This window comes from Myotis nattereri, assembly GCF_964212035.1.
Source record: "Myotis nattereri genome assembly, chromosome: 6".
Lineage (NCBI taxonomy): Eukaryota > Metazoa > Chordata > Mammalia > Chiroptera > Vespertilionidae > Myotis > Myotis nattereri.
In genome coordinates, this window is record NC_138081.1 from 18,983,928 (window position 1) to 19,003,983 (window position 20,056).

Below are 20,056 nucleotides of genomic sequence, written 5' to 3' on the forward strand. Positions count from 1 at the left end.
AAACCAAATACACCGCCCCAAGAAAAAAAGAAAAATCGAGGCAGGTTTCTTTAAAATCCTAAATGACAGTTTTACAGGCGGTGTTGGTGAAATTGGACCTCGGTTCTTGAGTTTGTTTGGCAAAGAAAGATTTCAGAGCCAAGAACTCCAATTATAAGAGCAAGTTTATTCAGAAAGTTAGAGGTAATAGAAGGGCCCTTGAAGCTTAGGAGAGAGAAAGGCAGAGGTTAACATTCCTGGGGGTTTTAAAGGCTGATTGCTTAGGGGAGGACCTCAACACAATACTCATCAGCTTTATGCTGATGCGCCAAAATCAGATTTATTCCCCCGACTTCATCCGTCCTCAGGTGTGTTTGACACAAATGGCACTGATTGGATTTGTTATCTCCTGAGGAGGGTGATGTAAGTTACTCACCCTCTGGCTGGGGAGTGTAAACTACTTACTCTTAAGTGTCCTTGGTTAGGGAAGATAGGATTTTTCGGTTTATTAAATGGCTGTAAACTGCTTGGCGGTTTAACTATCTCAGTTTCCCTATCCCACTTGTCCTGGCTTACCAACCTGTCTCAATAGGTGACTATGATTTTTAGATTCTTCTGAGTGTGAATTCTTGTTATACCTATCCCAGAGTAGGGATCTGGGCAAGGATAATCCACATTTACTTGGCATAATTTTTGCAAAACAAAAAGAAAAAAGTTGAGGAAAATAGACAGATGCTGATTTTTAAACTTTTTTTTTTAAAGAGTTAGGTTATCAGTTATCAGAAATTTGGAGGAAGTCTTAGAAATGAAAATATGTACTACAAATATACACTCACATATATATAAAGCAAAATGATAAAATGCAAAGAATTATTGAATCGAGCTGATGCATTTATAGGTGGTTGTTGTACTGTGCTTTCCACTTTGTTTGGTAAGTCTTATTTTTAAAACTCAGGAAAACAAATTTAAAACATGGGCTAAGAGCCAAATAAGCTTATGACAAAAATTCCCCAAACTTTTCCTCGTCTTTTCATTGTTTAGGCTTTTGTTGTCTTTCCTGCTTTTTTCTTCTGCCCGGCCCAGATCACAGGAAAGGGAGCAAGGAGTGCTTCCATTGTATAGGTAGGGAACAGGCTGACACTTAAATCTAAAATGATCCACTGGCAAGCAGACATTGTTGACCTTACGCTGTCTAGAGCTCCCTGAGGTCATTGTGACACAGTCCAGTAAGCCACGATAAGTGGAATAGGGAAACTGAGACAGATAAGCTGAACAAACCGACAGAACAATTTACAGCAGATACAGAAGGTCGCCTTCCTAGAGATAGCATCCAGGCCTCAGTTGTATTTCAGCTCCAGATCCAGAAAAGCAGCAAAACCAGGTGGGTGACACCAGGACCAGCTGCGATGACTAATGACAGTCACAGACACTGACCAGCCCTGGAGGAGCACACCTGGAAAACTGACTAACATTCTGCTGAAGCCCTCCCCTGGGAGAAAGAGATAAAGCCTCATGACAGAGTACCCATTTCACGTTCTCTCTTTGGGGAGCAGCCCCGCTATTCCCCTTCTTCCCCCAAGGCATGCATTTTCTAAACCCTAAAGAACCCCACAAGGCTTGAACCAGGGGAGCAATGGGCAGCAGCAGCTGGCAGCTCATACCAGGCTCCGCTGGACCTGATCCCAGGTTGCTTTTCTCCATTTTCACAGCGAGGGCAGCCTAGCATGGGCTCTCCTGTTGCTTCTACTCCAGTGGTTCCCAACCTTTTTCTGGCCATGCCCCACCTAAGCATCTCTGAAGTCCTGATGCCTCCCCTGTGACATATGATTCTTATTATTCAAAAAGTGAACTCCTGTTCACGTGGAGGAAGCCTAAAAGGCCATTAACGTGGTCTAAGCAAGCTTCCAAAGAACATGGCATCCAGGAAAGAGAAAAATAAAAGAACGAAAGGACAGTTGAAGTACTGAGGAAGAAATCACTAAGAAATTGTTAAAAAAAAATAATAATATGAAGTGATATGAAAAGATAGCAAATAAAGTTTCAAAACATATAATAGTGAACTGAAATGTATACTAGTAAATGTCACAAAATATATTTATAAACTGTATATGAGGCCCTTAGAACCACAAGAAATGCAAAAAAAAAAATCACTATTAATAACTCATTCTCGAATTGCCCCCGTTAAAAATTAAGTTGCCCCCCTGTAAGGCATGTGCCCCACGTTGGGAACCACTGGTCTATGCTAAGCCCTTCCTTGTTTTACCTCCCCGGCTTTAATAAATGTTCCCTCACAGTCACCTGGACTCACGTTATGAAATTTTTCCTGCACGAAGTCAAGAACCCACACACTACTTACTGGCTGGCCCTAGGCAGACCCACCAAGGGTCAGGTCGTCCTTCTGGTAACAATTGGAGATCATAGTTTAGACGCTGGAATAAGAGTGGATGCCAAGATGCACCAGACCACAGGGGTTGCAGAACCCAATGAACACTATGCACTGCCCAGGTGAGTGGGGAGCAGAGCCTGCAGAGTGAATTCACCCACCCTTAAGAGGCTCACAGGATAAACTTGACTGAAAACTGCCAAAACCGCTGGGGAGTTAGTTATTTAAAAAAAAAAAAACAAAAAACAAAAAACACCCCTCACCCACCCTAGATCTGTCCAAGCATTGGATAATGAAAGGATTTTGTTTCAACTGCAACCTTACGTAAGATTATATTTAAACTTTAGTCCAGCCTAGCTGGCCATGGTGCGTTTTTCCCTTAAGTGCCCCAAACGCAGGTGAAGGTAGCTGCTCTAGTCTTGTGTATACAGTATAGGTCATCTGCGAATTCTGATCACTTCTAAGAGTTAATTTCAAAAGGCTACAAATCCTGAAGGCTACAACATCCACCGACATTTAAGTCAAGGTGTGAGTGGCCAATCCTTTGCCCTAAGCAAGGGAATTGTTCCTCTTCTGGAAGCCTGGGGGGAAACCACAGGAAGTCACACAAGTAGGAGTGCTGTGCAGAGCTGCCAAAGCTGGTAAGAACCAGCCGGCTCTGGAGGGAGGAGGGCAGGGCGTGCCCCGCCCAGCTGCTGGTGCCTGTGTCTGCAAGCTGTCCGGCCCGCTGACATCAACAGTAAGGCTGCGGCCCTGAGCTGACTCACCGGCTCTCAACAAAGCAGGCTGGCTCCCTTGGTTCAGAGTCAGAGTCCACTCACATTCGAACGTACTGCCGCGCCTCTAAGAGCTCAGCCCCATGGAGACGTGAAGAGATCATGCTGTTGGAAATGATCTCCTCTTCAGTATGTTCTAAACTTGACTGAATGAGACCTATTAGAAAGCCTTTCCACAAAAAAGCCTTTGGACAATTCTAACCACGAAAAAGAAAGTTGCACAAAGCATGCCATAAGACATTTCGGAGGATAGAAAGTTCACAGGAAATGAGTGACTTTGATGTAAGAAGGCTTGAGCTCATCTGTGACTCAAATGTTTTGAACTTGCCACATTTGATTAGATTAGCATTATTTCATAAAATGGTCCATTGGATTCATGTCATCATAATTACACTATATGCGGTACACTATTCCAAAGGTTCACAAGAAATAGACTTCTCCCTCGCTAACCACTGACTTCAACCTCTGGCTTCGAGGTCTCAGCTAGTCAGTTCCACTCCCGGGTGGTAACCACCATTACCAATTCCCTGTGTACTTCCAGAAATACTCTACACTCACACCAATAAAGAGGTACATATATTCCCCACCCCACCCCAGCTCTTCCTTTTCATTTGTTACAATTTTTTTACATTCTTTTTTACAATATGTGACACAATGTACGCATTGTTCCACACTTTGCCTTTTCCCATTTAAATGCAGTTCTTGGGGTTAGCACATACAGATCTGAGTCACTCTTTTTGACAAGTTCATATTGTCTCACTGCATGGATGTTCCATGACTTACATAACCAGCTCTCTATTGGAGGGCATTTGTGTTATTCGCCTCCTGTTATTACAAATGATGCTCTAAGGAACACTTGCAGGACCTGTTGCTAGAAATGGAATGTCAGTGGTCAACTGACAGTTACTCTGGTAGCTAACGCCAGATGGCCCGCCACGGGGACTGGGCCACTGCACACACCCATTATCAGTGGACGCTGTTCTTTCTCTGTTCCCTCACAACACAAGAATTTTCAAGGCCATACTTTTCCCTCTTCGCCAGTCTGAGTGGTTAAAATTATATCTCTGTAGGTGTTGATTCGAACTTTTCTTATTAGGAACGAGGCTTAAAATCTGTATACCTTTAAAAGCCTTTAGTATTTTCTTTTGTGTGAACTACCTTGTTCACAGACTGCCCATTTTCCTTTTGAGTTGTTGGTGTTTTAGTTAATTTATAAAAGCTCTTCATTTTTTCAAGGAAATTAATCTCACATTGCAAATAACTACTCCCAGTTATTTAGTCTTTAGATTTGCATGTTTTCCAGCTCACACAGTTATTAAGTAGTTAAATCTTTCTTGTATAGTTTCTGCGTTTCATATTACTCTCAGTAGAGCTTTACCTCCTATTGAAATTATAAAAAATTCTCATTTTTTTCCCTAGTAGTTTTTGGGTGATAAGCCACTCTAAATGAATGAGTGGTTATTCCAGCTTATCCTCTGAAAGCCCAACTGTGGAGAAATCAAAATTCCCCCTGTGACAATTTTTTCATGGGAAAATCATGAGTGATAGCTGTTTCAAGGAAATTGTGAGGGAAAAGCAATTTAAATGTTGAAATTAATTGGCATATAATAAAACTTGCTACAATTCCTCATCAGCAAGTGTACCCACTATTAGCACTTGAGCTATAACTCACAACCATGGGTGGAGAAGCTAGGCCAACAGTGGAAGCTACTAAGCTTTATCCAGATTATGTTTTGGCTTTTAAAAAATGAAAATATGATCTTCAGCTCTGGTAATTGATGAAGAAAATACGCTTCTTTTCACAATATTGATTCTGATTTCTTCCCAATGAACCTTCTGAGAAAGCCAGGAAGTGTGTAGAACAGGCTGAAAATGTCATCAACTGAGAGACCCAGCCTTTCCTGGATGTTGAGCACATGTCTCCAGAAGAAAATAAAAGCCCACCTCAAATCATCTACATAACAATGTCACAGAATATATCCTCAAGGTTGGCTCACCAACCTATCCCTCCTCTAAAAATGTCAGCATCTGGAGGGATGATTGTGTTTTTATGTTTTGGTGTGTGTGTGTTTCATTTAATATCTTCAATGCTTGGTGCAGGGCTCAAAATACAATGGGTGTTCTAAGAATATTTACTAAATAAATTGCTTGTGTTAAACCATTTCAACCTTAAAGGCTACTGGGGGAAAAAAGAGGCATGTGTATATGTGTGTGTTGGGAAGGGAGAGTACATCGATGGCAAGACCTCAAAAATCTGTTTCCCCAACTTTTCTTTTTGTAACCTGAATACCTCAAGCTCAACTACTACATTTCATTAATTCTATGATGCATACTTTTCACATTTTAACATCTCTGAAATGGGGATGTATCTTACAACTATAATTGGCAGTATTTTTATTTCTTTCTTAGCCTATTTGGTACATTTTACAACTGACATGGCCTTCAACAAAATACAGAATACATTTTAATTCCATTACCTACCTATACCTCGCATGACCATGAAACTTGCTAGATAAGGACAGATGTAAAGCACTCAGATGGTGTTTGGGACACAATAGATACTCAGCAAATAATGCTTCCCTTTCTCCTTAATGTGCATTATTGAAAGTAGAGTGGTATTATGTGCTCTTGAGTCCAAAAAAAAGAATGTGGAATTCAGGTTCTAACATAGGATGCACTGTGCCCTACTATATGTCAAGTGCAGGACGACGCATTTATGTTCACTGTATCTAGTGTATACACTCGCTATCTTCGTATACACTACTACACTCACTATCTCTAGTCCTCACCAGATACTTACTAGTAACAAGGCAACTACGAAAAAAACTGAGGCTTGGAGACACAATGGGATTTGCTCACGGTCACACAGTAGGTGCCTAAAGCACGAGCAAACCGAATCCAGAAGAACAAAAGCAAACTGTTCAATTTGTCAGTCCCTTCCATTAGTCCTTGGAGATGCAAAATTCAAACCCAGCACTCGACATGAAGTGGCACCTTGTTCCTATACTTTTAATATCACACATCAGTGAATGGTTTCTGAAAAGCTTGCGACTGAGCAAACAAAACAAGATTCTGAGTAAATCAGACGTTCTTTGCAGAATCAAAGGCTTGAGAAGCCCCTCGTGTGAAAAAGCAGGGAGGGGGGCTCCCTAGGCAGAAACCGCATGGGAACGTCTTGCGGAAAAGACCAAAATATAGTCTTGAAAACACAGTCTGTTTGTTTTAATGACTTTCAAATCAACTAATGCATACCTGCTCTTGTTTCTTATGTGTGTGTGTGTGGGGGGGGGGGGTATTCCTGCTTTCTGATACTATCTTATATGTCCTTGTGCAACCACTATTTAACATTTGCTTATCCCACTGAATTGTAATCATTTGCACACGTGTCTCCATCTCGGCTCTCAAGCTGTGAAAGGCAGGGCCCACTTTTCTTCTTTACATGGTACCAGGGCCCCAGCTGGTGCTTGACCAAAGGTCGTGGACTAACTGAATGAAACCTTAAAAGATGATAAGAAGTAGTACAGCCTGAAATGTCATTCACACTCTAAAGGCTTATTCACCAGTTCTCTATGCACAATGACCACCTTACACACAAGCGTCGTTCAGTGTCCCTGGGCCTGTTATGTGTCAGCAATCCTTTTATAAGGTCTCCTCATCACCCCAGAGGTTCCCCACAAATTAAGTAACCTGACCTCACATGGCCCCACAACAGAAGGCAGGGGCTACTAGATCCATGCAAGCTGAGCCAACATCTTAAGGCCTTAGGACAACAATCCCTATTTTATGAGACGACCAACTGGCAAAGTGACGACAAAGACAAACTGGAAGAGCCAAGAAGCCAACAGTTAAGTGTACAGCTGGTATTTGCCTCAACTCGCCCTCACTGCAGTACATTTCTGAGGGTGGCTGGTCTCGGGCAGGTCTTGGGTAAGGACAGCTGCATCCTGCAGGTGTAAGCAAAGCCCAGTAACTGTAGCTCCCTCTGCGGCAGAAGCCAAGACCGTGCCCAGTGCTCTTCTCACTGTAAATCTCGCAGCTGATTTTACAGAGCGAAGCCACCCAGCCTCCAACAAAGAGTCTACTGTAGCCGAGAGAAAGACAAAGGTGGGGGGGCTGGGGCGGGGGGGGGGTGTTCTGTCTCTGGGATGTATTCCATGTGGTTTCTAGAAAGGATAAGATACCCTTAGAAATAATCAAATCATTCTACCACGTATAAGTCAATAACAACAACACTGGCTTCAGTTCCATTAGTTGTTAAGTTACAGGGTGGCTTTTACCTACGTAACCTTATGGAAGGACGGAAGGAGGGATAAGATCAATTCTTTACACTTGTGAACCTCTGGTCAAAGCAGACAACTAAAGTAACACTCTGTATTATTTTAAATTATTGTGGTTGTTTTTAACATTATCATTTTTAAATGTACACAAAATTCCTTCTTCTTCCCCTTTTCAAAAGGCAACAACAAAGGAAGGCTGGAATTCAAATCCCACTAAGCATCACTTTAATACCTCACTTTTCCACATCCCACAATTTAGCAGGCTATTACCTCATTTAATTCTGATAACACTTGAAGTCCCATTTTAAACAGAAAAATCTAAATCAATAAAAATGCAAACAAATTCACCCCCTTCGAGGTGCGTGTGTCTTTTGGGGGGCTTAGGGGGAGGGCCGGGTTGCACTCATTAAGCCTATCTACATATGCAACGTTTCAAAAAGAAAAAAGCATAAAAGGGAACCCAGACATTCAGTTGCTCAATTTTGTTTCCCTTTTCTGACAGCTATTGAAAGCACAGACTGTTATCTTCACACATACCATCACCTTTGTTTCTCCACTAGCGAAAACATCCCTGCCGGCCGAGGAACATTCGCCCAGGGAGAAAGAAATAGTTACCATGCGCTGGAATGTCCAGTCCTTGGGTACTGAACCCAGATGGCCGCCCTTGTGCTCCACCATGCACTCTAAGCAGCCTTGGAGTTGGGAGTACCTCCCTATCCGACACTAAGGGACCCTCGTGGCAGGATTTAAAGGATCTATTACATGTATGCGTTGGAGCTGTCAGGAAACATTCCTCCATCTCTCTTACCTCCAGGGCCTGGGAATGACTGCAACTATTAATAGTATAGTCAGTAAGTGCTGACTGTGGGTCATACCTAAATCTCACAACAAGCTCACAGGACAGGCCCTAATCGTGTCCCCATTTTCTCAGGAAAAAACTGAGGCAGAGAGGCCAAAGAATTTACCATAAAGTGAGAAGCTGCCAGACAGAAATTTAACCTGGCACACACCTCCACGCTGATGTTGCGATCTGGAGCCTTACTGGCTGATTAGTTGTACATCCAGTACTCCCTCCGCCCACTCTTGGTGGATTTACTCCCTTAAATTATATTGGTCTGTCTAAATTTCTCCCATCAACTACAAACTACCCTTGACGGCACTGACTGTCTTACTTATTCGTCTTTGCATTGCCCAAAGTGCCGGGTATAATATTGCACACATCATTTCTTATGTAATATAGATTTTAAAATAAAATCACATCATCTCCTTTGCTGTTCAGCAGGGGAAACATAAACCCAGGCATGCAAGTACTGAAGGAAAATTAACTGTCAAGCTTCAATTCTATTTTGCAACTAACTATCCTTCAAAGACAACGGGCAAATCATGCAACTTATTGCTGGGAACCTGCAGGAAGTATCCTGTAGGCCAAATGATGGCAGGTAGAAGCTGAAGCTGCAGGGAGAGATGAAGAACCGCAGAAAATATTTATCTGGAGGTAAATCAACACGAAACCATAATAAATATGTGTTTTGGGGTTAAGAAATGTACAGTGTTAAAATTCATGACAAAAAAATCACACACATAATGCAAGAAAGACTAAACGGGACTAAAGTCTTCTGAGGCTGTTATACTGTTTGGAAACAGTAAGAAGTGCACATTTATAAAATGTCTCTCATAACTGAAGTCTTCATGTTGTAATCTCCATGGTATCCGCACAGAGTAAAGTAAAAAATGTGTAACTGACAAGCTACCAGAAGAGAAAAAGTGGAGTAACAAAAAAATACTTGATTTACCCAAAAGAAGACAAGAAAGAAGGGACGGGGGCAGATAGGACAAATACAAAACAAATAATATGAGAGCAGATGTAAACCCAAATATGAGTAATTACATTAAAAATATAACCACACTGAAATCCCCTAAATGACAGACACTGTCAGACTAGACTTTTAAAAACCTTACAAATATGCTACTTACAAAAGACTTTCTTTAAATAAAGATACAGAAAAAAATCAAAGTCAACGGATAGGGAAAAAAGATAATATACAATTTGGAACGTTCTGCTAGGTTTTTGTTTCATTTTGTTTATTAAAGAGCTCTGGTCAACAATCTATGATTCTCTCTCATCGTTGATGTTTCTATCTCTCTTTCCCTCTCCCTTCCTCTCTGAATCAATAATATATATATATATTTAAAAACATAAAAAATGTTTTAAAAAAAATAAATAGCTTTGCCCAAGTCCCAGTAACTTCCCATGATTGTCCCACTGCTTTGCTATTGCTTCTAAATGCTTATGTCCTAGAAAGGGAAGAGTCGATATAATTCTGAAAGGCTGGGTTCACTTTAGATGTTTAAAGAAGAGGGTACATAAAAATGCATCTCATACCCAAGAAAAAAAGTGAAGTGGGTGAATGGTTAAGTGTGGTACATCCAGACAGTGAAATATTATTCAGTGCTAAAAACAAATGAGCTACCAAGTCATGAAAAGACATGGAGGAAACTTAGATGCATATTACTAAGTGCAAGAAGCCAATCTGAAAAGGCTACAGACTGTATGATTCCAACTATAGGACATTCTGAAAAAGGCAAAACTATGGAGACAGTAAAAAGATTAGGGGTTAATGGGAGTGGGGTGGGAGAAGATATAAATAGGCAGAGCATAGAGGATTTGGGGGGCAGTAAAAATATTCTGTATATTATAACGATGAATATGTGTCATTATACACTTGTCCGAACCCACAGAATGCACAATACCAAGAACAAACCCTAAGGTAAACTATGGGTTTGGATAATTATAATGTGTCAATGTAGGTTCATCTTTGGTGAAAAAAAAATAAAAGTCATTCTGGTGAGTAATATTGATAATGGAGGAGTCTATGAATGTGTGGGAAATCTCTGTACCTCCTTCTCAATTTTTATTAAAACCTAAAACTGCTTCAAAAGAAAAAAAACAGGTATAAAAATAAAGAGAGAGAACTCAAAGAACAGTACACCAAAAAGTGAATTTTACTATATAATTTTTGAGTATAAAAACATTTTTTTAATGAAAAAGTTAGGCTCTGAATGTGTTTAATTTAAAAATGGCTAATAGGCTACCATGGTTAACAATGAGCCAGCTGTTCTGGACAGAAATCACTGAAAAGCACACTGGGGCTGATCCTTTGAGTGGAACATAACACAGGTACCTCATGAATAGGAACAAACATTAACCATTTTAAGCACACATACACAGGCAGTAGTTTTTACACATTAAGAGGCCATTAGCTCCTGGGGCAAAGTCTCAAATCCCCAGCAGCACCACAATACGCAAAGAATACAAATCCATCATAAGATGGGAAGAATCAGTCTCAATTATGCCCCCAGGGTTCTGATTCCTTGTTTGACTCTGACAGATCTCAGAGGTAAACTATGAGCCTACAGTTACATAGTGTGCAGTTAGTAAGATCTGGCAGCCAGAAACCCATGCTCGTTAGCTACTAAATTAGAGTCCAGAATGCTGCAGGACAATGATGGACATTATTAAAATATGGAACAAGAAGCATAATATTGCCTTCTTAGCCTCCATCATAACATGTAGGCTATCCTAGCACCAAAAAGAAAGCTGTAAGATGCTTTGATGCCAATGTTTCATAGAAAAATAAATAACAAAAAATAGATATGAGATTTTTTTTTTTTTTGTACTATAGAGGAAATAGAGGGGAAAAAAGAACTAAAAGGTGCAAGAGTTTGGTACTTGGGACTGTTCTGCTTATTCATTGATGCAGTGGCTTTTCTTATGAACCACCCTCCTTGATATGCATTCTCTTGCATGGAGACTTTGGGCCCACTGTTCCTAGCAGCTATGTCTTTGGACCCCAAAGACTAGGTCCAAATTCTAAGTGATTGTTGAGTGTACAACACAGAGAAATGAAATGGATTTGCAGAAACCAAAAATGAAGCAAGTTTTAATAAGCTTTTGGCAAATCTGACCCAACATCACAAACCTCAGGCAGTCCTAATAAGGAAGAATTGACTGTCACCTAAATCACTGCTCTCCCCTAAATTAAAATGAGGATGATCCCTCTCTCAATTTAGCACAGTAAAGCAAGCCCTACCTATCCTTTCTCTTGTGCCCTTTCAGCTGTCATTCTAAAAAATATTTAAAATCACAAAAGCAATCTTCCTCATTATAGCAAATGATTTAAAAAGAAGAAAATCACTTCTAAGTCTACCATCTAGGTTCAATAACAACATTAACATTTTTATGCATTTTCATTTTCCTTTTTTAATATATCCCCATGCTCACATTTGCTTTTTCTAATGAGAAATACGAAATGCAGTTCAGTAACCTCCTTTTCCCCTAACAATATATCACGATCATCTTTCTAAACCTTATTCAACATTGCACTTAGCCTGTCCTAACATGGCATCCATTGCATTTTATCTTTCTTGTAGGCATCATCAACGAGGCAATGTGACTTATTCTGAAGTATCTAAAGCAGTGGTTCTCAACCTTCCTAATGCCGCGACCCTTTAATACCGTTCCTCATGTTGTGGTGACCCCCAATGTCATTGTTACAAATTGAACATAATTAAAGCACAGTGATTAATCACAAAAACAACATGTAATTATATATGTGTTTTCCAATGGTCTTAGGCGACCCCTGTGAAAGGGTCGTTCGAACCCCAAAGGGGTCGCGACCCACAGGTTGAGAACCGCTGATCTAAAGCCTTCTTCAAGGAACTTAGAACCTACCCTGTGCCCTGCCAGTGCTTCCTTAAAGCCAACACTCCAAGGAAACATAATAATATCCGCCTCTGGATTCCCTCCATTCCATTCACCAAAGCTGTTTTCTTTAATTGGATATTTAACGCCTCCCTTTGCTTTCCCCAAATCCAGCTGCTTAAAGCCCAGTTTTAGTTGTGAGCTACGCATACTGAGATCACTCCTCAGAAAGTCACGAGACACTGCTGTGTGCCTTTGAATGTTTAACACTACATCTATTAGGAATTAGTTTTTTCCAAAATTCCACATTTCAAAGAAGTTAAAAATATGCCAGGAGTTTTAAAGACCACCTTCAGAGTCAATTAGCAGCTACAAATTTCTATCTAGTCACTTAGATAAAAGATCCACCTGATGACTATTGGTATGAAAAGATAAAAAGCATTTGGAGTTCTTAAATATATAAAAGGGAGCCCCTTGATATATAAAATTTAGTGCAGAAAAATAGTGAATTAGAGTTAATTCACTAGCTCTTTCAGGTAATAAGTTTGGACCACTAGAAAATACCGCAGGCAGAATGGCCTTTTACATTTTAAGTGGGATTTAGCAAGTCTCCATGGAAGCATTTTTTCTTACTTTGGGAATATGCTCCAAAACTTTAATCGAAGTCTGTGAGGACTATAAATCAATACCCACATTTGTACTTGATTCATGGCCTTTCAGGGAAGCACATTATGAATAGGAAAGGCTAAGCAAAATGATTTACATCATGGTTGTAACTACCACTTGTAGAACACCTTCAATGCGTCAGGCATTTTATGTACTTAATTTCTAGTCTTAATCAACCCTACAAAGTTGGCTTACAAATGAGATACCAGAAGCAGAGAAAGCTTAAGTCCTTAACCCTTGGTCACCCAGCTACTACCTACCACAGCCAGGATTCAAATGCAAGGCATTGGGCCCCCAAGGGCTCAGAGACTATAAGTAAGTCACACTCCTGGGTCCCCTCCATTTCCATCTGATGTGGGGACTTGAACAAGCTCAAGGAGGAGGATGAATCGTGTTACTGACTGCTGCCAGTACCCCCGGCATGCTCAGGGGGTAAGCTGAGCCACATCACAGAAGTTTTCAAGAAGTAGACCCGGCTGCACAGTCTGACGTTAGAACCTACCCCAAAGACAATGATTCTTAACTGCACATTAAAATCACTTGGAGAGTGCCCTAACTGGTTTGGCTCAGTGGATAAAGCATCAGCCTGTGGACTCAAGGGACCCGGGTTTGATTCTGGTCAAGGGCATGTACCTTGGTTGTGGGCACATCCCCAGTAGGGGGTGTGCAGGAGGCAGCTGATCGATGTTTCTAACTCTCTATCCCTCTCCCTTCCTCTCTGTAAAAAAATCAATAAAATATATTTTTAAAAAATAAAAATAAAAAATTGTTTAAAAAAAGATGCTTTAAAAAAAAATCACTTGGAGACTTTGAAAAATACCGATTCCTAGCTCCCCGTAGAGATTCTGGCTTGACTGGTCTACAATGGGACCAAAGTACCAGAATTTTTAAAAAGATGTCCAGATGAGTCTCATGAACACCCTCTGAGAACAAATCCCTAGCCAGGCCAGCGTGGCTCAGTGGGTGAGCATCGTCCTATGAACTAGAAGGTCATGGTTCGAGTCCCCGTTAAGCACATGCCCAGGTCTGGGGCTCCATCCCCTGTGTGGGGCCTGGAGGAGGCAGCCGATCAATGATTCTCTCTCATCATTGCTATTTCTATCTCTCCCTTCCTCTCTGAAATCAATAAAAATATTTTTTTTAAAAAAGAGAGAACCAGTGCCCTAGAGGGTGTGTAGGGGTGTGTGTGTGTGTGTGTATACATATACCTAAACACCTAATATCAGGTATTTTTCCTTATTACATATTCCTAGCAAAATGTGAAGCACTGGAACCAAAAGGTTAGTGGGGACGACAGAAGACCTGGATACATTACCTGGGTGGTATCTTCCATGAGTCCACGGATCTTCTCTACCACGTCGTTGCGCCGGTACTGGCGCAGGGCGCTGATGAGCTGCGCGAGGCTGGCCTCGGAGCCGCGGATGGTCCAGTGCTGCAGGGCCGCGTAGGCGCGCTCGTGGTCGGCCGCGTACCCGTTGGAGAAAGCGGCCACCTCCCTCTCGCTGGCATTGCACAGGAACTGATAGATGTCCTTCCACTGGCTTCCCACCTGGGCTGCCACCAGCTTCAGGATGTCAATACCTATTCCAGAGATAAAATAAAAAATAATAATTGTGCCGAAACCGGTTTGGCTCAGTGGATAGAGCGTCAGCCTGCGGACTGAAAGGTCCCAGGTTCGATTCCGGTCAAGGGCATGTACCTGGGTTGCGGGCACATCCCCAGTGGGAGATGTGCAGGAGGCAGCTGATCGATGTTTCTCTCTCATCGATGTTTCTAACTTTCTATCTCTCTCCCTTCCTCTCTGTGAAAAATCAATAAAATATATTTAGAAAAAAAAAATAATAATAATTGTAATAAAAGCATGTGAGGGAAGGGTTTTATATAAGGCTTCTCTGTTTTAATGAACTAAAAGAAGCATGCTTGCCCAGCCAGTGTGACTCAGGGGCTGAGGGTGGACCTATGAACCAGCAGGTCACAGTTTGATTCCCAGTCTGAGCCCAAGCCCGGGTTGCTGGCTCCATCCCAATCCGGGCCATGCAGGAGGCACTTAATCGATGTTAATGTTTCTCTCTCATCATTTATGTTTCTGTTTCTCTCTCCCTTCACCTCTGAAATCAATAAAAATATATATACTTTAAAAAATAATAATAAAAGAAGCATGCTTATTGCTATATGCCAAAGGAGTGCATTGCCTACTATAAGCACTTGACACCCGCAGCCCATCCTGGGGACTAGGTAGGTACTCTCCTGCAAATTTCAATTCCTAAATGTGGAACCAGAAGAAGGAGCAATCTTGAAAGTACAATAAATCGCCCCTAGAAGATGTTTTGAAAGCCAAACCCAAACAAAGTCATCAGAGTGGTTCCTTTGTTACTGCTAAAAACAACCAGAACCAAATAGATTAGCGGCTCCCAGACTAAAAAAGTGGTGACTTTTTCAAGAAATCTAGAAAAGGATAAGCCATAGATGAAAACTGCAGTGGAGCTCCTCCAGCACTGTGTGGGTAAAGGGTGCTCAGCTTCTGGCAAGGGCGTCCATTATGTCAGCTGACTATGCACCCGGCTGTTCCAGCCCAATGGGGACACTCCTTAAGAACGTCTCACTTCTTGTGCTCTAATTGATGCTAGAGAAGCAATGTTCTGATCTATTATTCAGTCTCTGATAACACTTGCAGCGATAATGAAGACAACAGCCAAAATGACACTATAATAACAATAGCAATTATCTTCCAGGCAGTATAGTAAGACATTAGCCATTAGCTCACTGAACATCTTTATAAAGCATTAACATTCCAATTCTACAGGTAAGAAGAAGAAAAAATACTTAGAAAAATTATGCAATTTGCCCAATATTACAATATTAGGTTGGGTACTGAGCCCGATTTACTGGATAATGTTATAAATTGTCATTCTGATTTATCAGCCACTTAGAAACTCAGGCAGTGTGGGTCTGCAGTGCCCACATTTGACGAAATACAGGATGAAAAGCCAAAATCAAATCTCAGAATCTACAAACTCAGGACAGGCTGTTGGCACCGACCCTCTGTGAGATGCAGCTTTCCCTGAGTAGCATGCTCTGGTGTCTTCCTCTTTATGGAACCTTCCCCCTGCAATTGCATAACAGCTTTGCCCAAATTTATACACAGGGTGTGTATGCAACCTCACAGTAAGGGCTCTGGTAGTTTACCCAACAGGTGGGTGAGTTCTCTGAGTTAATACTATGTATTCCAATGAGGCTATATTCACACACCCTGATACGAGAGCTATTTTGGTTAGCAATGCCTTAGAAACATGTACTACTCAGCTTTGGGACAGCATGGACAGACCTGGAAAATATTACGCTAAATGAAATAAGCCAACCTGAGAAAGACAAATATCACATGATCTCACTTATTTGTGGAATCTAATGAACAAAATGAGATGACCAACAAAATAAGACCTGAAGCATGGAGGCATGGAACAGACTGACACACCTCGGGGGGTGGGGGGACAAGAAGAAGTAAACCAAAGAGCTTATTTACTTATAGGCATAGCCCGTGGACATGGGCAATAGGGTAGTGAAGACCTGGGGCGGGGGGAGAGGGGAGGGAACCGGGATGGGGGCGGACAGGGCCTAAGAGGAGGAGGGAAAGGAGGGAGGGAAATGGGAGATATCTGTAATACTATCAACAATAAAAAATATATTAAAAAAACATTTGCTACTCAATAAACATAATGGGGTCCCGTTCCCAAGTGAAGTCTAGTGAAGAAAGGCAAAGAGAAGAATCAAGGAGCTTCCTGTTAGGGTTAATTGGCTTTTTCAATTAATTAGAGGTTAACCAAGAAAAAACCGAAATGTTTTTGCTCCAATCAGTTGTTGGGAGGAAATGTTTATAAACTGAGCTATCAATTTTTGTTTAAGAAAAAAGCAATACTAATTCCAGAAGCTTCTTTGAAAATAAAGGACTTTGTGGTTCCCCCCTATCAATTCTCCCTCTGCCATGCAATCCTACTGAGGCACACGGTTTAGAAGACTGAATACACACCCTCAATCAACCTCCTGAAAATGATTTTCAAAAAAAAAGTTCATGGCAGAGGCCACTTTCTTGTCAACTGTAAAAGTAGAATGCCACAAATTGAGACATTACTGTACTTCTCACCCTGTTTTCTTTGGCAGTGTAAACTATACTTGAACCGGTTGCTTTTCAGTTTTCACAGCAACGTTGAGCCAGATACAGAGCTCTCGATTTCAAGCAAACAGAATCCTCAAAAAAATCCCACAGGTACCTGTGAGGAGTAAGGCAGCTCTCTGCGGTTGATGTGGCAGATTGTGCCAAACACCAAAAAGCTTATTAGTCCCTGAATCTTAATTTAGGTCCGTTTGACTAAGGTCCACCATGTCTTACATGAAAACATGACTGTTTTCTTGTATGTGGGTCTATTGCTTAAATCTTCATAATGCCCATGACAGTGTGGCTTTGGGCAAACCACTAACTGTCATGTCCACTTCCTCATTTGTACAACGGAGATAGTCACTGTGGTCCCTGGGGATGAGCTGATTAGCATTTTCTATAGAGTTTATTTATTTTTGGAATACCCCATCATTATAAATGCTCCATATACTACTAGGCACTATAACTTAAGACTAAATGCATTTCTGATGCAAATACACTGCCTTTATAGAGTAATTACAGAGTTGAAAAGGCTTAAGTTTAATAATAGTTCCTTCTTCCAAAACCCAGTATTTGTACTTTTTTTTTCAGCCACAAAATAAAGGAAAAAAAGAAAAACACAAAGGATAGATAACAGTGGGATTTTCCTTCAACTGAATTGCCTGGAAGCTAAATGTAAGGCCTACAAATCAGGTTTCATCTTATTCTTTTACTATGAAAACATGGAGCCAACGCACAAGTGAACTGGCCTGGGTCAGCAAGTCTACACCACTGCCCCCTCCCACTGTGGGAGTTGATAAATCTAACGATGGCAGAGACAGTGGCTCCCTCTGGAGATACCAGCCTTTCATCATAACACGCAATCACTCAACCTCAGCAGGTGAAGGGAGACCAGCCTGAACTAGCCCATAAGTCCGATGCACCTCACTACCAAGGAGAAAAGAAAAGTCTGCCAAGTATCTCAGGAGTATTTATTGAGCAGCCACTGTGTTTGCTGGACCGAGAGCCCTTTAGGAACTTTTAAGACAGAGTTTATCACCATGAAAATGTAGTAACACCAATGAAACACAAAATGTGATGGGCTTTGAAAGTGTTCTTTCTTTAGAAAAAGTTTTAGGCAAAACTAAATACAGCTATGGAGAAAAGCAGTGGGATGATAAAACAAAATTGAGACAGTTACCTCTGGAGGGAGGGAGGGGAATGTTACCAGGTAGGTACACAGAAGGAACTTAAAAGCTATTCATAAGGTTCTATTTTCTAAGCTGGGTGGGGAGAAAATGGGTCTTTTTATTGTTACTTTATTTGATGTTTATTTATTATTCCCTTTAAAACTGTATATATAACACACTTATATGACGTGTATTTATATATACTTGATACATACACATACTATTGATGAGGAACCTCATGTAGAAAGGTTAGTATTTAGTTCAAGGTCACTCAACTAGTTAGTGGTACCTCTACTGTGGTGAATAGGGAATGTAGTGTTGTAGAGGAGCATTACTATTCACTCAGATTATGTTCTAGGGCAGTGATGGCAAACCTTTTGAGCTCGGCGTGTCAGCATTTTGAAAAACCCTAACTTAGCTCTGGTGCCGTGTCACATATAGAAATTTTTTGATATTTGCAACCATAGTAAAACAAAGACTTATGTTTTTGATATTTATTTTATATATTTAAATGCCATTTAACAAAGAAAAATCAACCAAAAAAATGAGTTCGCGTGTCACCTCTGACACACATGTCATAGGTTCGCCATCACTGTTCTAGGGCATGGCCATCTAGTCAACCTATGAATGCACTCAGGGCTGGCCATGGTGCATGTGCTTCTTCCTGGCCTGTTATTACTGATGAAGCAGATGCTGGGAACATTTTCTCTGGGGCTAGCAAGTGTATTTCTTGCCTATAAAACTATAGTAATCTAAAAGAAGTCAGTAAACTTTTTCTGTAAAGGGCAACAGTAAATATTTTAGACTTTGAGAACTATATGATCTCTGTCCCAATTCAACTCAGTTGCTAACGTGAGAACAGCCCTAGACAATACAAATGAGTGTGGCTGTGTTCCAATTAAAACTTTATTTACAAAAACTAGTAGTGGGATGGATATGGCAGGTGCTATAGTTTACCAACCCCTGAAACTATAGCAAAGTTAAAGAGACCTAGACCACCAAATGGCATAACAACTTCGATAATATTTTGTTAGAAGAAATCATGCGTGCACACACACACACACACACACACAATGGAAGTTTCCACCCCAAGTACTAACCTCAATGTGAAATGATAGTAAATGAAATAGAGACCAACTTTCTGTTTGATCATCTGTCCCATCAGAGTTCTAAGAGTTTTCATCTAGACATGAGACAGTCAATGTGTTGAATTGACCTGATTTGTTTAGCTAAATGTGATTCCAAAGTCTCTTTTTTCTTAGGTTGAAAAGCAGTAAAACCGTCAACCCACTGAAGTAAGTGCTATGAGACAGAGAATGAAGCTTAACTTTGCTTTTTCTGTGATGTCGGGTCCTGGAACACTGGGAATCGCTGAAGTTTCTAAACAAGTTACTGAAGGAGTCCAGGTCTATATATCAGTCTGTACTTCGCCAGGAGTGATAGGCTTGCTCGGGTGGCCCTGGCCATGGGTAAATGCCTTGTGAATTTTAAGACGCAAGTAGAGAAAAGATCATGAACTTTGCCATCACAAGATATGGTTTCAAACTCCATGACCTTGGGCAAATGACAACCTCTAAGATTTCAGTGTCCACAACAGTAAAATGAAAATAACACCTCTTATCTCATAGGGTGGGTAGGATATTTATGGAATCCAGTATAAAAACCATCAAGCACAGCACCTCACTGCACACTGGTCCTCCTTCCCCCGGCCCCTCCATTTCTGCATGGGCAAGTCTCACTGGGCAACGTACCTAAGAGGTGGGAGGAGTTCTACATAGACAAAGGCTTTAATACCAGATCAGAAGAGCTGAGCAATGAAGCCACGCACCAGAATTCTGGCTTCCTGGGCTTTTCGAAACCTCACTAGCCTGCGTGAAAAGGGGCACTACTGCAAAGGAGGGGCATCATCCACAGAAAGGCAAACGTGAAAGCAAAAATGCTGCTGCTGCCCCTG

General features: G+C 41.2%; 1 protein-coding gene across 1 annotated transcript in view; it reads right to left on the bottom strand.

Moving 5' to 3' along the window:
• The window catches only part of TNFRSF21 (TNF receptor superfamily member 21), a 74,923-nt gene that overhangs the window by 9,509 nt on the left and 45,358 nt on the right, over window positions 1-20,056 (bottom strand). The window contains exon 4 of the mRNA XM_081094084.1: window positions 14,099-14,364. Within this exon, the coding sequence (XP_080950210.1) occupies window positions 14,099-14,364 (266 nt within the window). The remainder of the gene's footprint in view (window positions 1-14,098; window positions 14,365-20,056) is intronic.